General features: G+C 34.3%; 2 protein-coding genes across 3 annotated transcripts; one reads left to right on the top strand and one right to left on the bottom strand.

The window, feature by feature from the left end:
- The first annotated feature begins 2,039 nt into the window (after nt 1-2,039).
- Nucleotides 2,040-6,727, top strand: LOC113106311 (uncharacterized). The gene is made up of 5 exons (XM_026268128.1): nt 2,040-2,157; nt 5,043-5,570; nt 6,284-6,324; nt 6,465-6,618; nt 6,696-6,727. Exons 1-5 carry the CDS (start codon nt 2,040-2,042, stop codon nt 6,725-6,727), a joined length of 873 nt encoding a protein of 290 aa, XP_026123913.1.
- Nucleotides 6,728-7,239: 512 nt separating this feature from the next.
- On the bottom strand, nt 7,240-17,913 carry LOC113098055 (chloride intracellular channel protein 4-like). 2 transcript variants are annotated; one of them, XM_026263062.1, is made up of 6 exons: nt 17,445-17,913; nt 12,868-12,977; nt 11,721-11,846; nt 11,517-11,623; nt 11,182-11,363; nt 7,240-8,141 (listed from the first exon to the last, which is right to left on the bottom strand). In XM_026263062.1, exons 1-6 carry the CDS (start codon nt 17,583-17,585, stop codon nt 7,980-7,982), a joined length of 828 nt encoding a protein of 275 aa, XP_026118847.1. In that variant the 5' UTR covers nt 17,586-17,913; the 3' UTR covers nt 7,240-7,979. The 2 variants fall into 2 exon arrangements, with proteins under 2 accessions (XP_026118847.1, XP_026118887.1); XM_026263102.1 differs by lacking the exon at nt 17,445-17,913 and adding an exon at nt 14,128-14,324.
- Between the last annotated feature and the right edge of the window lie 474 nt (nt 17,914-18,387).

Consider the following 18,387-nt stretch of genomic DNA (forward strand, 5'->3'; position numbering starts at 1 on the left):
AATTTTATTTAGAAACGTAAATAATAGTAGAGGGAGGGGGATATTTAAATTTTTTTTTTTTCTCAAAATATTAATTAATTAATAATATATAAATAATTCAAAAATAGCAATGAGGTACTGTAAAAAAAAAAAAAAAAAAAAATCATGGCTAGTTTACAAAATGTTAAATATTTTAAATTGTAAAATAAACTTTTTTTCCCTTAGTGTATTTTTTTTTTCAATTAGTTAAAATTTTAATTGTATGCATTTTATTAAACTAATCGAAGTTAAAGCAATAAAATAACAAAAACTAAAACAAATAAATTTAAAATCTAAATTAATTAAAGCTCTATATTAATATTATTAATATATAGTATTCATAAAAATGTTAATTATATGAATTATATAAATATAATATCAATTATAATTATGTTAATTTTAAATATTAAATATAAATAAATAGTATAATATAGAAAAAATACTTAACACTGGAATACTGTACTTTTTTAAAGTGGTGTGATGACATCAAAACTCATGGACAAAGGTAAATTATGATAAAAATGTTTCATACAAATTACATTGATCTAGCTTCATTGGAGAAAACTAATACATATTTTATCATGGCAAAGTTATATCAATACATATGTGTTTATAAATATAAATATAGGTAATGCATATTTTTTGTACCTGTAAATAAACATTTTAATGTTTTTACGTTTATTATTTGTTTTCAGTTAGTTGTATTAAATTTACTAATTTTATTAAGCTAACTAAAGTTTAAGTTGAAGCACTACAATTACAAACACTAAAACCAAAATATAAATTGATTAAAATTCTATATTAATATTAATAATATACAGTATTAATATAAAAAAACTATAGATAAATGTTAATTCAAAATATTTATTCTACATTATAGCATAAATACTATAATGTAGAAATAATACTAAAATAACTCTGAGATCATGTAAAAAAAAAAAAAGTGGTGCGATGACATCAAATCTCATGGATGATTATGTTTTTATTTTTTCATATAAATGCCTGTTGATCTGTCATTAGAGAAAACTCAAAGTTATGTCAGTACTTATTATAAATATTTTAAATAGAACTTCATGACTGGCCATATAGACCTCAAAATGCATTCACACCAAATAAATAAATACATAAAACTAATATTGAAATAGCTGCAATACGATAAGTTTCTAATTTGTTTATAGCTTGTTGCTATATATAGTTTTAAGTTAAAGCACTAAAATTATAAAAAGTTAAACTGAAATATAAATTAATAATGTCATTAAATTAATAAATTCTCTACATAAATATAAATATATATATATATATATATATATATATATATATATATATATATATATATATATAAAAGGTCATTTAATATATAAATAAATGCTATAATATTGAAATAATACTAAAATAACACTGAGATACTGTAAATAAGTGGTGTGACTTATATAGACATGCATAGACATGGACACAGGTAAATTTTCATTTAATTTAAGTTTGAAGTGCATTTATTTACTTTATTTTTTTATTGTCAGATGCATCTTGCACTTCAAGTCATGCTAATTTCTTCTCATATGCATGAAGGCTATTTGCATTGGCGCACACATCAAACTCAAATCAAATTCAAAGTCATCGGGTGCGCTGCTGTGCAAGCAGTGATAAGGCACTTCTTAATGTGTTTGCACAGGGGCCGGAGCAAAAAGGGCCTCTGACGCAGAAGGGCCCACAGCCTGCTGCCTCCTTGACAATGAAGACCCCGACACCAAACACAGCCCCAAATGTCACAAAACACCTGGACGTGGCAGGGAGGGATGAGCAGCCTGATTGGACAGTGTCGGTGTGGGTGTCCGTTTTAAAAGGGCTGGTGGATGTGGCGTGACGGTAGAAACAGCGCGGTGTAAAATACTGTTAGGTAAAACACACTTGACAAGCCTTCTCATCTTAGAGGCGCATCAGTGTAAAAGAGTGTGGCAGGTGTACAAAAGATTGATCTAAAACCTTCATTTAGCTCGAGGGTCTCACTTTCAGGTCACTGAGATATGTTGAAACTACTGACCACCGTTGCTCTGCTGACTGTCACTTCAGTGTTGGATGCTGCTCCGTTAATGCCTGGACAACCAGATGCCTTTGAAGAACCAGCTGATGGAGCTGAGACAGGTAAAAACCCAAACCAGCTCACGGCTTACAGTACATTCATGCATTTAGCAGATGCTTTTATCAAGAGACTTACATTGCATTCAATGTACATTTAATTAGTTCATGCACTTCCTGGGAAATGAACCCATGACCTTGGCATTACCCTGCAAAAAAAAAAAAAGAAAAAAAGAAAAAAAAAAATTCTAGCTCAGTATTATTCCAGTTCTCCAGTACAAATGTCTAAACATTTTAAAATCAAGATACATTTACTTAAATTGTAAAATGACTCTGAGGTCTGATAGATAGCCTATTAATTATTTTGTTTTTTATTTTTTTGTTATTGTTGTTTGTTTGTTTGGTTGTTGTTTTTTTCTGAAAAATTGACCAAAATGATTTATTTATTCTTAAATAAAGGAAAAATATCTGTCAGTGTGCTAAGGAAAATAAACTGAATTCAAAAGACAAACAAGATTAATTTTCTCCCCCACGGACATATTTGTTCTTTTTTTATAAGCATAAATTCACTTAATTTTGATACATTCTTCAGAAAAGACCTAACATAAGTAATTTTCCTTCTCATATAATATAATAATTAGATATTCGATATAAATGGAAAAAAACTAAGATATTTTCTTTTGCAGTATAGTGCCATACTCTATATTTGACACGAGTCGCATTCATTTATATACTGCTTTGTCTAATACAGATTTACATTAATAAACAAGAAAATAGCAGTGTTATGTTGTAAAATGAATCAATTATGAAACAAATGCAATTTCAGCTATAAAGGAACACGGATTTCTAACCATATGGTCCTAACCTTCAGACAAACCGAAAAGATTTAATGGATTATACAGTACGTGTTTCAAGAAAAAAAAAACTGATTTTTCTCCTAAAATTCCTTCAGAGAAATAAAAACAGTGTTTAAACAGTTGTCATATATAGAATTTAAGAGCTGCAAAAATATGGATAGCAGCTCAGAACATGCATCTTTGCCTTTTGATTGCACACACACACGAGCTCAGTTTGTGACATTGTTGAGATCTATTTTGAAACTCACATGTGAGACTGCTGGGGTATTTTTCTCATAACAATCATCTGAGAGGCGAGAGGTTGATGTGTGTGGTTTCCACACAGACCGAAGAACCATTTTTACCTGAAGATCGTTTTGGTGAACAGTTCTTAAAAAAAACTCTTTTTTCTTAGTCTGAAGAACATTTGAATAATCTGTAAACCCTTATTTCACTAACAAAACAACCTTTTGTGCAATCAAAAGTTTCCACGATGTTAAGTGTTCCTTATGAAAGCATAGATGCCACTAAAGAACCTTTATTTGTGAAGAGTGTAGAAGAGACATTTGCGATATTAAAGAGACCTCATCTGCGATGTCTCTCTCCTGTGAGATGTTATTTCACTGTTGTCAAGCCTACAGACTCAGAGATGGCGCTGAACCAAAGTAATTAGTCCAGTGGCGCCGGCTCTTGTGGTCTTCTATTGGTCTTGTGCTGTCCACACTTCAAGTGAGTGCAAACCCTAAATCTCTCATTCCGCGTTTAGGTTTCCTGCTAAAATTGGCTCAGGGGTTTCATGTAGGTTAATTCTGATTTATTTCTTTACCTGGATGTTTACTGTGTATCTACAGTGTACAACAATAACCCAGGTAAAACTGAATGTTCTCAGAACGTTCTGACAAGACAACCCGATCTCACGGCAATTCGTAGATTTTTCACAAGGTGGCTTATTCGTACGAATTTGTACGACCACACTCGTACAAATTCATACGATTGTTGCCAAATCGTACGTATTTTACGAATTGCACAATTCGTATGAATTTGTACGAATGACCTACACCTAACCCCGCCCCTAAACCTAACCGTCACTGGGGTTTAGACAAATCGTATAAAATCATACGAGTGAGGTCGTACAAATTTGTACGAATAAGCCACCTCGTAAAATACATACGAATTGGCTGTGAGATAGCATTGGACAAGATTATGAACAAAACGTTCTTCCATTAATAGAATGATCATTTGAAGTTATCTGGCCTTAATCGTTTTCTCAGTTCTTAAACTGATAAAATAATTACTACAATTCATGTCATGCTAATTTAGCACCATTCACTGAATCTAGAGTTGTAGTGCACTTTTTCATTCCAACAAAGGTCATGACTGCCTTTGGTAACGATGATAATACCACTAGTATCTTATCAAGAGACCCTTCAAAAAGTTTTTAATGGAGTGACGGCAAGTTCAGTGTTTGCAAACGTCTTTTTTTGTCTTTCTATGAGACCAAAAACCCCGCTTATGACATCACTGAGATGCACTGTGGTCGTCCTAACAACTCCTTGACTTCCTCAAGACTTCTGTCAACATGCCCGCATGTTTGTACATGATGGGAACAAGCCATTTGTCAGCATCCACCTCTAAGATCAGAATGATGATGAGGAAAGTTCCTCAGACAAAAGGCATTTCTCATCTGTTATGTTGTGTCTGTTTGTCCAAGCCGAGAATAGGCCTTTTAAGGGTTGTTTGAAGTTTGGGATGTCTCTCTATTCAAGGTTCTCAGGATGTTTCATTGCACTGCCATTCCCAATGACTTGTTTCTATGGGTATGGGAACAATTCCCTGTCAACGGTACACTACTAAATGAGATGAACCCTTTCACAGAACAGAGGGGATGCATCACTCCATAAACTGCGATTTTAGAGACATGCAAACACTTTTCTGTAGCTGAAACTAATTAAATTGCATTCCAGTGAGCGCTAAAAGAACACAAAAGAAGATATATTTAAGAAACTTGGTCAATTCCCATTGACTTCCACTGAAATGTTTGTCTATTTAATCGAAACCAAAACAATTGCTTTAACATATTTAAATGTCCCCTAAAATGCATGTTTTTCCCTCCAGGTACACGGAGAACTGTCGCGGACATTCAGGGAAACGCAGCACGAGCAACGAGGATTTTTGAGAAACTTTTGAAGACCAGACCAATGACGATATTTCCCGACGGAGATGGAAAGACCGTAGTGATGAGAGCTTTAGACGAAATAATTACAGCTACAAGTAACCCAGATATCAGAGACAGAACCTCAGGCAGTGGTGTCAATAATCCATTAAAGACACTAACACTGCTTTCTGATGGTCACGAGGAGATTCTGTCAGCGCCCGGCGGCCGAGATGGATCTCCGAGGATTGACCGCACAACCAGTTCACCCGATTCCCAGCGGCAAACGGAGAAGAGCAGACGGTTCAGACTGTCAAAGGTGAATGATTCAAACGAGTACGACGAGCCTGCATCAGCAGCTGAACGATCTGATCCCATCACGGGGGAACCGGGCGCTCGAGAGGAGCTGGTGAAGATGCTGAGTGCACTCGAAGAGCTTCACAAGTTAATGAACAGCACCCTGAGCCATCGAATCACCATCATGACCAGAGGTCAGCCAAAACCTCAAATACTTTGACAGATTATAGTCTGTATAGTCTGTTTTTTTGTTTTGTTTTGTTTTTTATTAGATTAAAATTTAAATTGATCCAAAGTCATAGTACATTTAAAATATTTCAAAAGTTGTTGAACTTTCTATTCCTCAAAGAATGGTTTCTGAAGGATCCTGTGACACCGAAGATTGGAGTAATATTGCTGGAAATTCAGATTAGCATCACAGGAATAAATTACATTTTAAAATATATTCACATAGAACACAGTTATTTGAAGTTGTAATAAAATTTCACATTTGCAATATTTTTTATGTTTTAATTTTTTGGTATAAAATCAGTGTAATTGTAAACAATTTTTTTTTTTTTTTTTTTTTTTTTTGCTATTTGAAATAAAGTTGAAATGATATAGAAGAAATAATAGATAAAAAAAATAATAATAACGAAACATTAAATTGTGGTCTTTGCAACTAACTGAAATAAAGCTAAGATGAAAAATAAAGCTAAATAAAAATGATAAAATAACACTAATATTTTTGATCAGACAAATGCAGCCTTGGTGAGCAGAAGAGATTATATATATATATATATATATATATATATATATATATATATATATAAAACATTTTAAATCGTTTCAACCCCAAACACTTGAAAAATATCAAATGTAATTTAATTAAATCTTGCCTCTTGTTGTGTTGTTTCTTTCTTTAAAGGAAATGGCAACGGACGAAGTACCGGGAAGAAGAACAAAATGGTATGTTCAGATTATAAATCAATATATATATATATATATATATATATATATATATATATATATATATATATATATATATATATATATATATATATATATAAGTTCAGTTTGTGCTTTAAATCATGTTTCATAACCTTCAGGTAGTGACAGATGGAAGCCTGAAATCCACCACAGCGACCACTATAGACAGCGGTGGGATTTCACCGATGGCCAGCACTGACCAAATGGATCCAAAACTCAATGGAAAAGCCTTTAAAAAGTCTCCTTCATCAGCTAAGAAAACCAACAAGAGAGGTATGATGCAAACCAATTGTTTCCAATTGTGCATGATAAAATAATAAAATAAACTGTTTATCTTTCTCCAAAAACAGTGTGCTTCTGGAAGTACTGCTCTCAGAACTGAGTAGAGCAACGCATTTCTCAATCATCTCACCCAGCAACAAATCCTGCTCTCAAACATAGATGCGGACCATCAATAACACCACTGACCCCTCTGACCTCTGTGACGTGTGTACCTTTGACTTTGTGCACGAAATGCTCTAAATTTTCGATCCACAACGTCTTTGTTGTTGCAAGCACCAATAAAAATGACAAAGCATTCAAAAGATTCAGAGATAATAAAGAGAACTTTATTTTTCTACAGATATCTCTCCCGGTGATCATTGCAAAATAAGACAGGATTTAAAGAGTGACGTGCTTTACTGTGATTGGCCTCACTGTACTAGTGCTTGCACTCAAAGCTCAAAGTTAGAGGTCACTATGATGATGATGATGTACCTCACGAGTCGACTAGAAAGACACGCTGTTGCTACTATGCCTTCTAAATTGATCTGATTGCTCAAAGAGCTGCTGTTGCTTGGGGGACGTTTAATGAGACCCTAAAAACATACAAGAGAACCAGTCAGACCATCATCACTGACTCGCATATCAAAATCCCATTCTTTACACAACCCTTGGTTATGATTGGAATAGGAAATTAAAAAACCATAAAGACTTAATGATGAAATCTGATTAGTTTAATTAAAGTCTCGTCAGGGCTTCATAAGGCATTCATGCAAGGTTACATAGTTGCATAAATAGAACATTTTAATAAGTTCTGTTCATAGATAAAATAAAAACAAAAACAAAAAAACTATCAAATATAAATGAAGAAGCACAAAAGATAAAAACAATGACATAGAAATATAATTATAAATGTCTGGAAAATAGCCTCAGGTGATGATACAAAAGGATGGTTTCATTAAACATACTGTAAAATAAACTTGAGTTATATATATTGTAAATAGGAAATGTAAATATACTGACCTGACCAGAAGAAGTAATTCAAAAATGCCAAAAATAGAAAGAAAAATAGAGATCCATAGATTAAAAGTGATTATGAGATTTGGTCAAGGCCTTGGTGAACATCATGACTATACAATATCTAGTCTATTTATATCATTCATGAAGACAGATAGATAGATACTTATAAAAAGCTGTTAGTAACATAATAGTAACTGTTTTTTTTCTGGTCCTGCCATTGATTGAAAGAAAATGGGTGCCAATCTAATGCACAGTATTAATGCATCTCCACCAGTGAGTGCACACACATACACACATACGACACACACACAAGCATGTGATGGAGCTAGCAGAGCTTGTCTCGTCATCCTGAACTATTTGATTTTTTTGGCGACGTCCAGGTAAGCAAACTCGATCTCGCGCTCAGCAGGACAGGTGTTCATGAACTCCTCTCTCTGGTAGGCGTTATTCAAATACCTCCAAATCCCAGTCATATCAGCAGGAATCTCAAAACCTCTGTACTTCCTGGCAACAATCTACAACACAGAGTATTGAGCTGGTAAAACTGGTCATACAGTTTATTTATATATATATATATATATATATATATATATATATATATATATATATATATATATATACACACACACACACACACACACACACAATGTAAAAAATTATATTCATTATTTACAATAATTTTTATATAAAATATTAATTATTTATATTACATACATTTTAAATATATTATTTATAACAACAGAGAGAGAGTCTGAGAGTGTTATTTTAGTATTTTTTTATTATTATCAATAAACGCTTATTAATTCATAGCCTTATGCAACAATTACATATATAAATTGTCAAAACTATTATGACATAACATATTTACATTTTCATGTAACAACCAGTATTTGTATTTGTGTCTGTAACAATCACAATATTTTTCGTATCTGCATTCGCATACAACGTCTTACAGTACTTGATAAGACCGTTATGGTTATCTTTTTTTTCATAGTTATCACTGAACAATTATGCCGTGTTAAACTAAAATAATTATTAATTTCTAAAATAATATTTATTATGCAAGCAGAGAGATGTCATGACAAACGTTTAGTGATCCATTTGAACACAACTGCATCAATTTACTGTGCACATTTTCATTACATTAACTCTTTAAGCAAGTCTTAATGTTTAGTGAACTTCACTAAACAAATGTGTGTGTGCCGTGCAAAACAGCAAAAGATAAAGATGTAAACATGTACGCCAAATAGAAAACGTATCCATATCTAAGTTGATTATTAGCCTGCTCTGCTAACTGGTTTTTGAGAGACTGAGATGTGCAGCGCAGCTGTTTGATTGGTGAGTGTGCTGTGCTTATTCCATTCATTCATATCATATCGTAGCCTAAGGTTTAAAGCATTGCCTTTTAAATATATACAAATAATATAACGTGTATGATGTATTATTATAGGTGATGTTACTCTTGCAAAGCTCTGATTTCTGAGAAATGCACGGAGAGACAACAGCAATGCTGTGTTTGATTTGCGCTCTTTCATTCATAAAGTTTACATTGATTCACTTCACACTCGTGACTTTAGAGGTCTGTGTATAATATTGCGCTGATCCCCTGACTCAACTTTTATCTAGCAAACTCCAGCCTGTGCCAGCTTCAGCTGAGTGTTCTGGCAAAATTATTCCTTGTCTGTTATTCATTTTTTAAGCCATTATCCATTAGCCTGGTAAAACCAGACTCTGCTACTTCACTTTGCTTCGTAGACAGAGACTGGAATGGCATAATAGAGAAGTGTTTTCTCTCTCGCTAGGGGGCGCTTGTCTGAAGTTTAAAATCATTGGTTACCCGTAAGCCAATCAGATACGTTTAGTTATGACGTATGTTATGCGCCTGTACAGCCGCATCGAAGCACAGACATCATGCATCGAACTCAAATCTATGATTGAACTTCCACTGTAAACCTGTTGTTAAACACTCTTCTTGTTCTGGCTTCAGTTTGAAAAAGAGTTGAATGTTCTCCATAACAGAGCGAATTGCATCCCGTGTCTCGTTTCCCATTTCCGTGGTCGTTCCGGTTTTCGATTTCTCTAACATACAATGTAAAACTCGGCGCTTAGCATCTACGTCACGGCTCTCAGCCCGCCCTCTGTTCGTTGATTGGCCCGGCTGTTTCCAGACCGGTGGCAAACAGAAAGCCCTGACGCTGTATCAGACTGAGTACAGAAGCGAAATTAAATTGAGCGGAAGTAGGAAGTCTGACGTTGTCAGGCTAATTATCCGTGCCATTCAGAATAAGGTATTCGGCTTCAGGCACACCCCTATTTACATATTTTAATTTTACATGCAACATAGATAAGGTCATAAAAAATGTCATAAACACGTCATAATGTAATCCTTAAATTTACGTCAAACTTGCAAACACTTTGTACGCATTATGGTTAATGCATGCTCGAGTAGCTGATTGTTTCCAACAGCGCCGACTAGTGGTTGAAGTAGTACAACAATTTTATTGTGTAAAATCAGTATAATTAATTAAATATTTTAGATTCTGCACTATTAGTGATTCAAGATAATATGACCATCATATTTTGTTCTGTCAGTAATAAAGCAAAAGGGTTACACTCCAAATACAAAGAAAGGCATTATTAAATGTATTAATGCACATTTTTTCAATTCAACTTCTCATTGAGATTAAAATCTAAATTTGATTCATTAGATTAGATTAAATGACATTTATAAATCTTTTAAGGTGAGACACTGCAGGCAAAAACACTTTTTTTTCAAGCACCTTTTTGGGCTTTTTGGTTTTTCATAAAGTGCTTTTTCAAACTAGTGGAAGGAAAACATCCAAAAGACACTGTTAAGTTTTTCTTTTATAGCACTTTATCTGTTTGTGTCAATAGATTTCAATTACAATACATATTTTTAAAGGCCGTTTTCTCAAAATGAGTTTTTTCTTCAACACTGAGCCATAAATCTCCACTTCAGTAGCACTTACACACACCAAACTTGACATTTTTATTCCTGTCTATATTCTGAAGGTTTTTACAGAGGGATTTGTTCATATATATTTTCCTTGATTATATACAACATTTTATTTCCCCCAAAATTGTGAAAATATACTGTTTTCTGGCTTTTCAAAGTATTTTCTGAATTATGGAGTGACAAAAAAAGATAACCAGAATTCCCTCAGTAAAAACATTTGACTCTAATATCTAAAAAAAAAAAAATTAAACAAAAAATTTGAAACTGACTTCATCTAGTGTTCAGATTTTTGTACTAGACCTTTATGCAAATTAGCACATATTTCATTAAATAATGCCTCATTTGCATATTTAAACATAACATTTTTGAAAACTTGTAATACAAATTTTTTTTTTTTGCAATAATCAATGTAATCAATCAACTGGGTAAGTAAGGTGATAACTATTAGTTTTTTTTTTTTTGCCCTATTCACCTGCAGTGTCTCGCCTTAAAAGGTCTTGGGCTTTCATGAATGGGAGGATTTATAGACAAAAAGCAACAAAAAGACAATGAATGTGAGATGGAAAGGAAAGACACACCTTTATTATGTGCAGTTTGGGCAGCAGATTGCAGTCAGCCAGCGTGAGATCTGGTCCATCCAAAAAACTGCGTGTTGATGCACCAGGATCTTCTACGCTGTTTGCATCTATTTCCTCGGGCAGCGGTGTCTGCAAATACTCATCCAACCTCTTTAGAGACTTCAGAAGAGCCTTCTCCAGACCTACATGCAAAGGTCAAAGTTAGAGGTAACTGTGTTGAGGTCAACTATTTGCAGATCAATATTCAAGACCAAATCAAAACAGAATTACAGAAGAAAAGAGTTTAATTTCACAACCAGCAGGGTCTATCTTTAATAAAAACCAATTAAACTCACCCTCATTGGCTTCTTTACGAGGGTTCTTGATGTAGGCAGAAAACTTGGCAAACACATCTATTCCTGCTGTGTTGGATTCTGGATGCTTTGCAGCCAACTTTGGGTATCTTAAAAAATGTCACAATGTTAAATACAAAGTGTAAATAAAGTTTTTTTAGGAAATGTAACAAGTATCTGAAGCAATGACAAATGAAGCCAAAGTACCGTGGTGGGACCAGTCGTTCCTCAAGAAACTCCTCAATCTTGTTGATGTCTACTAACACCTCTCCGTTGAAGGTCATGAATGGAGGATTGGTTCCTGGAGCAAGATCCTGCAAATCCGCCGGTTTCCTGTGGAGCACAGATCAACAAACCTACAATCATCGATGGTGTTAGTGTTAACTAAAGCACAGATGCCCAAACTATCAAAGTTGGCTCATAATGACATAATGATTTAGCCTGCTATGCCATATCACAAGAAGAGGGAAAAAACACGCCTTTTTTTAAATTATTGTTGTATTTTTTAAATTTAATAATATTAGTATAATATACCTGGATATAGCCTAGTACAACGTTTACTTTGGGCCCATGCCCTTAAATCAACTATATATATATATATATATATATATATATATATATATATATATAGTAAATTGAAAGCTAAAAAAAGAGAAAAAGTTAAATAAAATACAAATAGTAGGTAAAAAAAATAAACTTGAAAATAGTTTAGTTGGCAAATAACTTAAATGAGACTTAATGTAAAATACTTAAATTATGAAAACTAAAAAAAGCTAAACACACACATATAAAACATAAAAATAACAAAAGCTGATAACAAAATAACTAAAACTGAAATAAAAATTCATAAGAGCTAAATACATATCAAAATGTCAAAAGTATATAACAAAATTCCTACAATTTTTGCTAATTAATAAATACTTTATATAAATAATACTAAAATAACTCTACACTATCCTCAGTAAATGTAGTCAAAAAGTCCTTAAGCAATATTTTTAGGATTGCACATTAAATTATTCTCATTATTTTGTAAGCAAAAGTATGTCAACAGAATTAAATAAAATCCATGATTTAGTTCATCAGAATAATGTCTGAATAAAATCTGCAGGGGTATTTAATCTTATTAGGAATCATAATTGTACTACATTTATATTTATGAATTTGGTAGATGTTTTTATCCAACTCATCCACATTCAAGGTATACATATAGTTTATACAGTAAGTGGGAATTAAACCAACAGCCCTGTCACTGCCTGCATCCTGCTCTACGGTTTAAGTTATAGAAACATTTGAATGGAAATATGTGTTCTCCGAGACCTTGTTTGTGTCTTTATCTGTAAATATGGTGCTTCACCTCTTGAGGTCCACAGTGGTGACATTGAAGATGACTCCTTTCAGCCAGAGGATCATGAAGAGTCTCTGCGAGAACGGACAGTTCCCGATACTCTCTCCATCACTGCCGGCCTGGGAGACACACAGATCTTTCCTTATTATTCCTTTCAGTACAAACATGAGTGCTCTTCAGTTCTATAGAGTACAATGGGTTTGAAGGCGCTTTTGATTTAATTTTTCTCGGTTCACTGCAATAATGTCCTGATGCATGAAGACATTGTATGGCAAAATGATGATTTTGTAGATTTATTTAAATTACTAAAATGACCATTAAATGACCACAATCTTTTTACTATTTTTTTAATTAGCTAAGGGATGATCACAATATCCATAATAATACCACAGAGGTCATTACTAGGACCTGACATATGGAATATATTTAATGATATATACATTTGAAGTATTTACATTTTATTCATATTCAAAGTTATTTAAATAAGCAAATGTACATACAAAAACAAAAGTACATATTTGACTAAAGGAGTTATTTTTAAGTGTCTATTTACTAATAAATCATATTTAGATGACTTTCAAATCCAGGCAAGCTTCTTTTATCACCTTGTCTCATAGAATAATAAAAAAAGTAAATAGGCACATTTAGGAATTTACCCTTTAGGAATAGTTTACGCAAAAATGAACATTCAGTCATCATTTACTCAGCGTCTAGTTTTTCACAAGCCCTCAGCCTCATCGAATCCCACAATATGTTACAAAAACCCATTAAAAAGCAAAATAAGCTAAAACTGTTCAGCTACAGAACAAACAACATCCCAAGATGTTTATTCAGAGCACTGTACCAGGAATTCTGTCCATAATGTTTGAGACTTTGAGTCAATAATCAACCCAACATAGGCGTTAATATTGCAGTACCCTACATACGCTCAAAATATGAAAAACAAGGCCATTTAACTTGCTTGTCAGCAGACGGTTTGTTTAGAGAATTGGGTTATTATTGAACAGCCATTATTAATATTTTCCAATATTTTTCCAGTTTAATTCTGTCTGGGAAAATGCTTTTAAATAAGAAAAGTATTTGATTGCATATTGTTTTAATCTTAAACAATGAGACTACAGTCGAATAAAGCATATGATAAGAAAGTGAATCATCAAGAGTCGCTTCGTGACATCTAATATATAATGAAACTAAATAAAAGCCTACTTTTTTAATCTAATAGGAATAAATGTTTTATTTATTCAAAGGTTTAATGTGAGAACGTCTTACCTTCACAAACAGCTCAATACTAGGAAGTCCCAATTTTTTAGCTGCTACATCGAACCAAGCCATCATGAAATAACGCTGCTATGCTGCTTTTACATGACTCACAAATCAAATCAACTTCTCAGATAACACTGAATGTTTTTTTTCTGAAAACTCATGTACTTTGTGCAGCCAGAATGACTGATTTAATTTGGGAAGAGTCTGTCTTCGTGTTCTGTGGGTGTTTGGGGCCGGTGGAAAAAACGGTCAAACACGCAGGACGAGACACTGAAACGTTTGTTCATTGTTAAAAGCAATAGAGACGCCGTTCATGAGATGTGTGTTATGAAACAGTTTTATAGGACATCATTGTAAAACATGTACTTGATGATGATTTCCAGCACAATAATCTAGAAATAAACAATATGCATTTCTCTCTAACTGTGTGAGTGTGAATAACAATATGAAGAGTAATTACAAAACAAATGATTTTTGCAGTAGTGTACATATGTGTCTGCTGCTTTACTGGTAAAGGCCTCGGTTTTAGGATTGAGTGGATTTACTACTGTATTACTGTATGTTTTCATGAGTCTGGAGGGTGTGGAATGATTATGTGAGGTCTGGTCACCTGAAGATAAGCTGCCTATATTAAAAGGATAAAAATGGCTTCCTTGATGAGGGAAAAACAGACCAACGTAACACCAGTAGAGGGCAGAGCATCATATTTTATGAGTACTGCAATTGTCAATTTAGATTCTAAAACCTGATTTAATAAACCACATTTGAATATGAGCATGCCTGTAACTGCATTACAATTAGACCTACATTAATTAAACTGCATTATGCATCACATTTTATGTCAAATTTACTGTGGAGCAATAAACAACTGCACAGCAGCCATCCGGAAGAGCAAAGGAATTACATAGTTAAGCACTATTCCTAAAATCCTAGCAACATGCTAAAACCACTCAGAGAACCCTAGCAATCATCCAGAACACCGTACCAACAATCCAGAACACCCTAGAAACCACACAACTACATGCTAACCACCACTCAGAACAATACGTTTCAAACGTTTTGAACTTCATGAATGATTACTTTAGCTTCAAGTGTGTGTAAGGATTCGGAAACGAGCAGAGTACAGCGGTTTCTAAAGCATGCAGTGCCATCTGCTGTTCAAAACTAAGCTCGGGATCGACTCAGAATCGCGATGTATTCGGAAAACCGCAGAATCAATGCTGTATAATTTCCCGATTAAGTTGAGTTTTGCACACAAGTTTTGCTGGACAGGGTCAGTCTCCTTCACTGCCTAAACATTCAAAAGCTCAGGCCAACAAACATGCTTGGAGACGATTAACCCAGTCCACTATCAGGACAGAGACATGGAGGTGACAGCACAAACTCATCACTCACTCAGAAATACAAGAATAGAGGAAAACACACACTCAAGAATCTGCTGTTTAACACTGAATAACAGGCACATGTGCGTCTTTAATGAGATAACTGTGTGCAATGCCAGCACTCAGATCCTGCTGACTAAAGCAAAACTACAACATCAACAGAAACCTGTGACCAGACACTAAATGAGGTTTGTTTCTATTTGTTTGTGATCTGAACTGTACAGAGAAAGTGTGGAAGTTGCACTTTTCACTTTGCTCTACCGAAACATGCACAAAGGCAGTCTTTGTTACAGGAGTGGATTTAAGTGCATTTTTACCAGGCTTAAAGTCCCGCTGCTCAGCCTCCATCATAGAACAAGAATTTGGCCGTGTGCACTTTGTTCCAATATTTACTTATTTATTTTTAATAATTAAAAACTACTATTGTTTTTGTGTTGCTTTGTTAAGAACAACAACACTTAAAATACAAATAAAACAAACCTACTATTGCACTCGCAGTCTGTCTGTCTGTTAAATGACAGACAGACAAATAGATAAATGAATAAACAAATAAATGTTCTTTTAAAACACCTGAATGTGCATAATAAAAAGAGGAAATGCACATCTATGTTTAAGTTAAAAAAAACGTCTGAACAAGTTAACTGTAAAGGTCATACCTACAGCCAGATCTTTCCTAATATTGGCTGAAAAGAATACTTTATATGGCGCTTTCTACTGGAATGTTCTAGAATCAAGAAAGAAACACTGCAGGTTGTGTTAGATTCATTTTTAGCTCACAGATAAATCCATCAGCTCAACACCCTCCTGACAATAATCTCAATTAACTAAGTGCATTATATCACATGCAGCAACCATTTATGAAGTACATCACAAACAAGGTGGGAATTAATAATTTGAACCTTAATTCTTGAAACTTTTGTCTTGAACCTTAATATATTACTTCATATATAGTCTTCATTTTGTTTGCGACTTAAGCTTTTTAAGTTTCTCATCAGGTCAGTGGCTCCTGAATAATAACAGTCTAGACCTAAGCCGGTTCAGCTAATGATTAGCTTAAAAGAGCAGTTCAAATGTATTAGTTACCAGTATAAGGTATGTTTTTGGCACATTCATGCTAATTTTGGCAGGTCGCCCAGCAATAATACAGAGCTGGTGCTCCTGCACAACAACCAGCTTAACCAACTTGTTCCAGTAACATTGCCGTGGCCTGGGAATTAAAGTCTGGTTTTCTAGAAGCAAGATAACAGATGACCAACTGACCAGTAGAGCAAAGAAAATTATGCAATAAGTTTTGATTATAATAACACCATCTGCTGAGCAGGACATGCTGCCATTGTAAGAAACTATATGCTAATATGGCTAGCAGTGCTAACAAGACAGCCTTGTCATTGTCACTCCTAAAACTAATACTTTACAATGCTCACATCATTATTTATGTCAGTGTGGTTATTTATTTATTTATTTGCCTTTTGATTGATTATATGTTCAAAATTCTTTGCAAAAACCGTTATTAACAATACTGATTATTACTACAGTAAAACTGCGGTAGCTTATTTAAGAAAGCGAACTGCTTTAAATCTGAATATATTTGAAAGTGTAATATATTTCTGTGAGGTAAAGCTGAATTTTCATAAGCCACTGCTCCAGTCTTCAGTGTCACATTCACAATTATATTATATTCTAATATAATTATGCTGATTTGCTACTGAAGAAATATTTAATTTAAATGTATTGCTATAACTAGGTATTAGCCATCACTAAAATGTACGTTTCCAGGTTGCATAATGACTATGCCGGCCTACAGTATTAAAGCAGAACCTGAACTCACAATAAAAAAAATACATAACATTACACTTTTGTGACACTCATTGCCTTCCAATTGTCCATTTTAGAGATAAATCTTGATCACCACCATATGCCTAGAAGTGACATTAAATTTACCTTCACATAAAGGGAGATCTGCTGGCCATGATGATTGCCCTTCTGTTGAGCTGGAGTTGCCATCCTTGTCTCCTTCACCAGGGTTTTTTCTTCTTCCTGTTGAACTACAGCAGCTGGTAGCCCAGGGAATCCATTGGCCATGGTGACATCTTGAACTTTGGCCTTGAGATTCACTTCCTTTCCACTGTCCCCACTTACAGTTCTCTCATGGAAATGGTCATCCGAACTCTCACTGGCCTTTGACCAGTCCGGTATGGTCACTTTACATCCCCCCTGGGCTTTCCTCCTGGGCTCATCTTCAATGACAGCCTTGAGCTCTTCAAGCCAGTTCCCTGCCCCCTCCTCTATAGGTGTTGCCACTTCTTGGTTGACTTGTTTTGGATGTTCCTTTACATCATCATCTCCCACAGCAACCTCCCGCTCATCATTGGCGACTTGTTTTTGCTTCTTGCACACCCCCTCTTCTACAACCTCAGATTTATCAAGTGGCTGTTCTATCTCTGTTCAGCTTCCCTCCTCTGCAGGAAGCTCCTCCTTCTTGACCTGCTTTGGCTTCTCAGAAATCACTACAACTCTTTGTGACTCATTTTGAATCCTTTCAATTCCCTTTTATCAGCTCCTCTTGTCTTTTCGGGTCCACTGACTGGCTGATTGGATACCTGCTACTATTCTCTCAAGGTTTTCCAGATCTGTGTCCCCCACCACCTGCTGCAGTCGCTCTAGTGTTTCACATTTTTGCACAATGCTTTCCACTAATTGATCTTAATTCTGGACCATATGGTTTCACCAATCATATAATTTGACGGTTGCTCTGGTGAACCTTTCTTCTGCTGCACTGTAAGTGGTGGACGTCTCCTCATCATTATTTGTCGCTAAGGCATCTTTGTGCATTGGCTCTCCAACTACTTTGCAGTCCTCCAATAGAGACATCTTGGTTGTAGAT

This window comes from Carassius auratus, chromosome 1 (assembly GCF_003368295.1).
Source record: "Carassius auratus strain Wakin chromosome 1, ASM336829v1, whole genome shotgun sequence".
Lineage (NCBI taxonomy): Eukaryota > Metazoa > Chordata > Actinopteri > Cypriniformes > Cyprinidae > Carassius > Carassius auratus.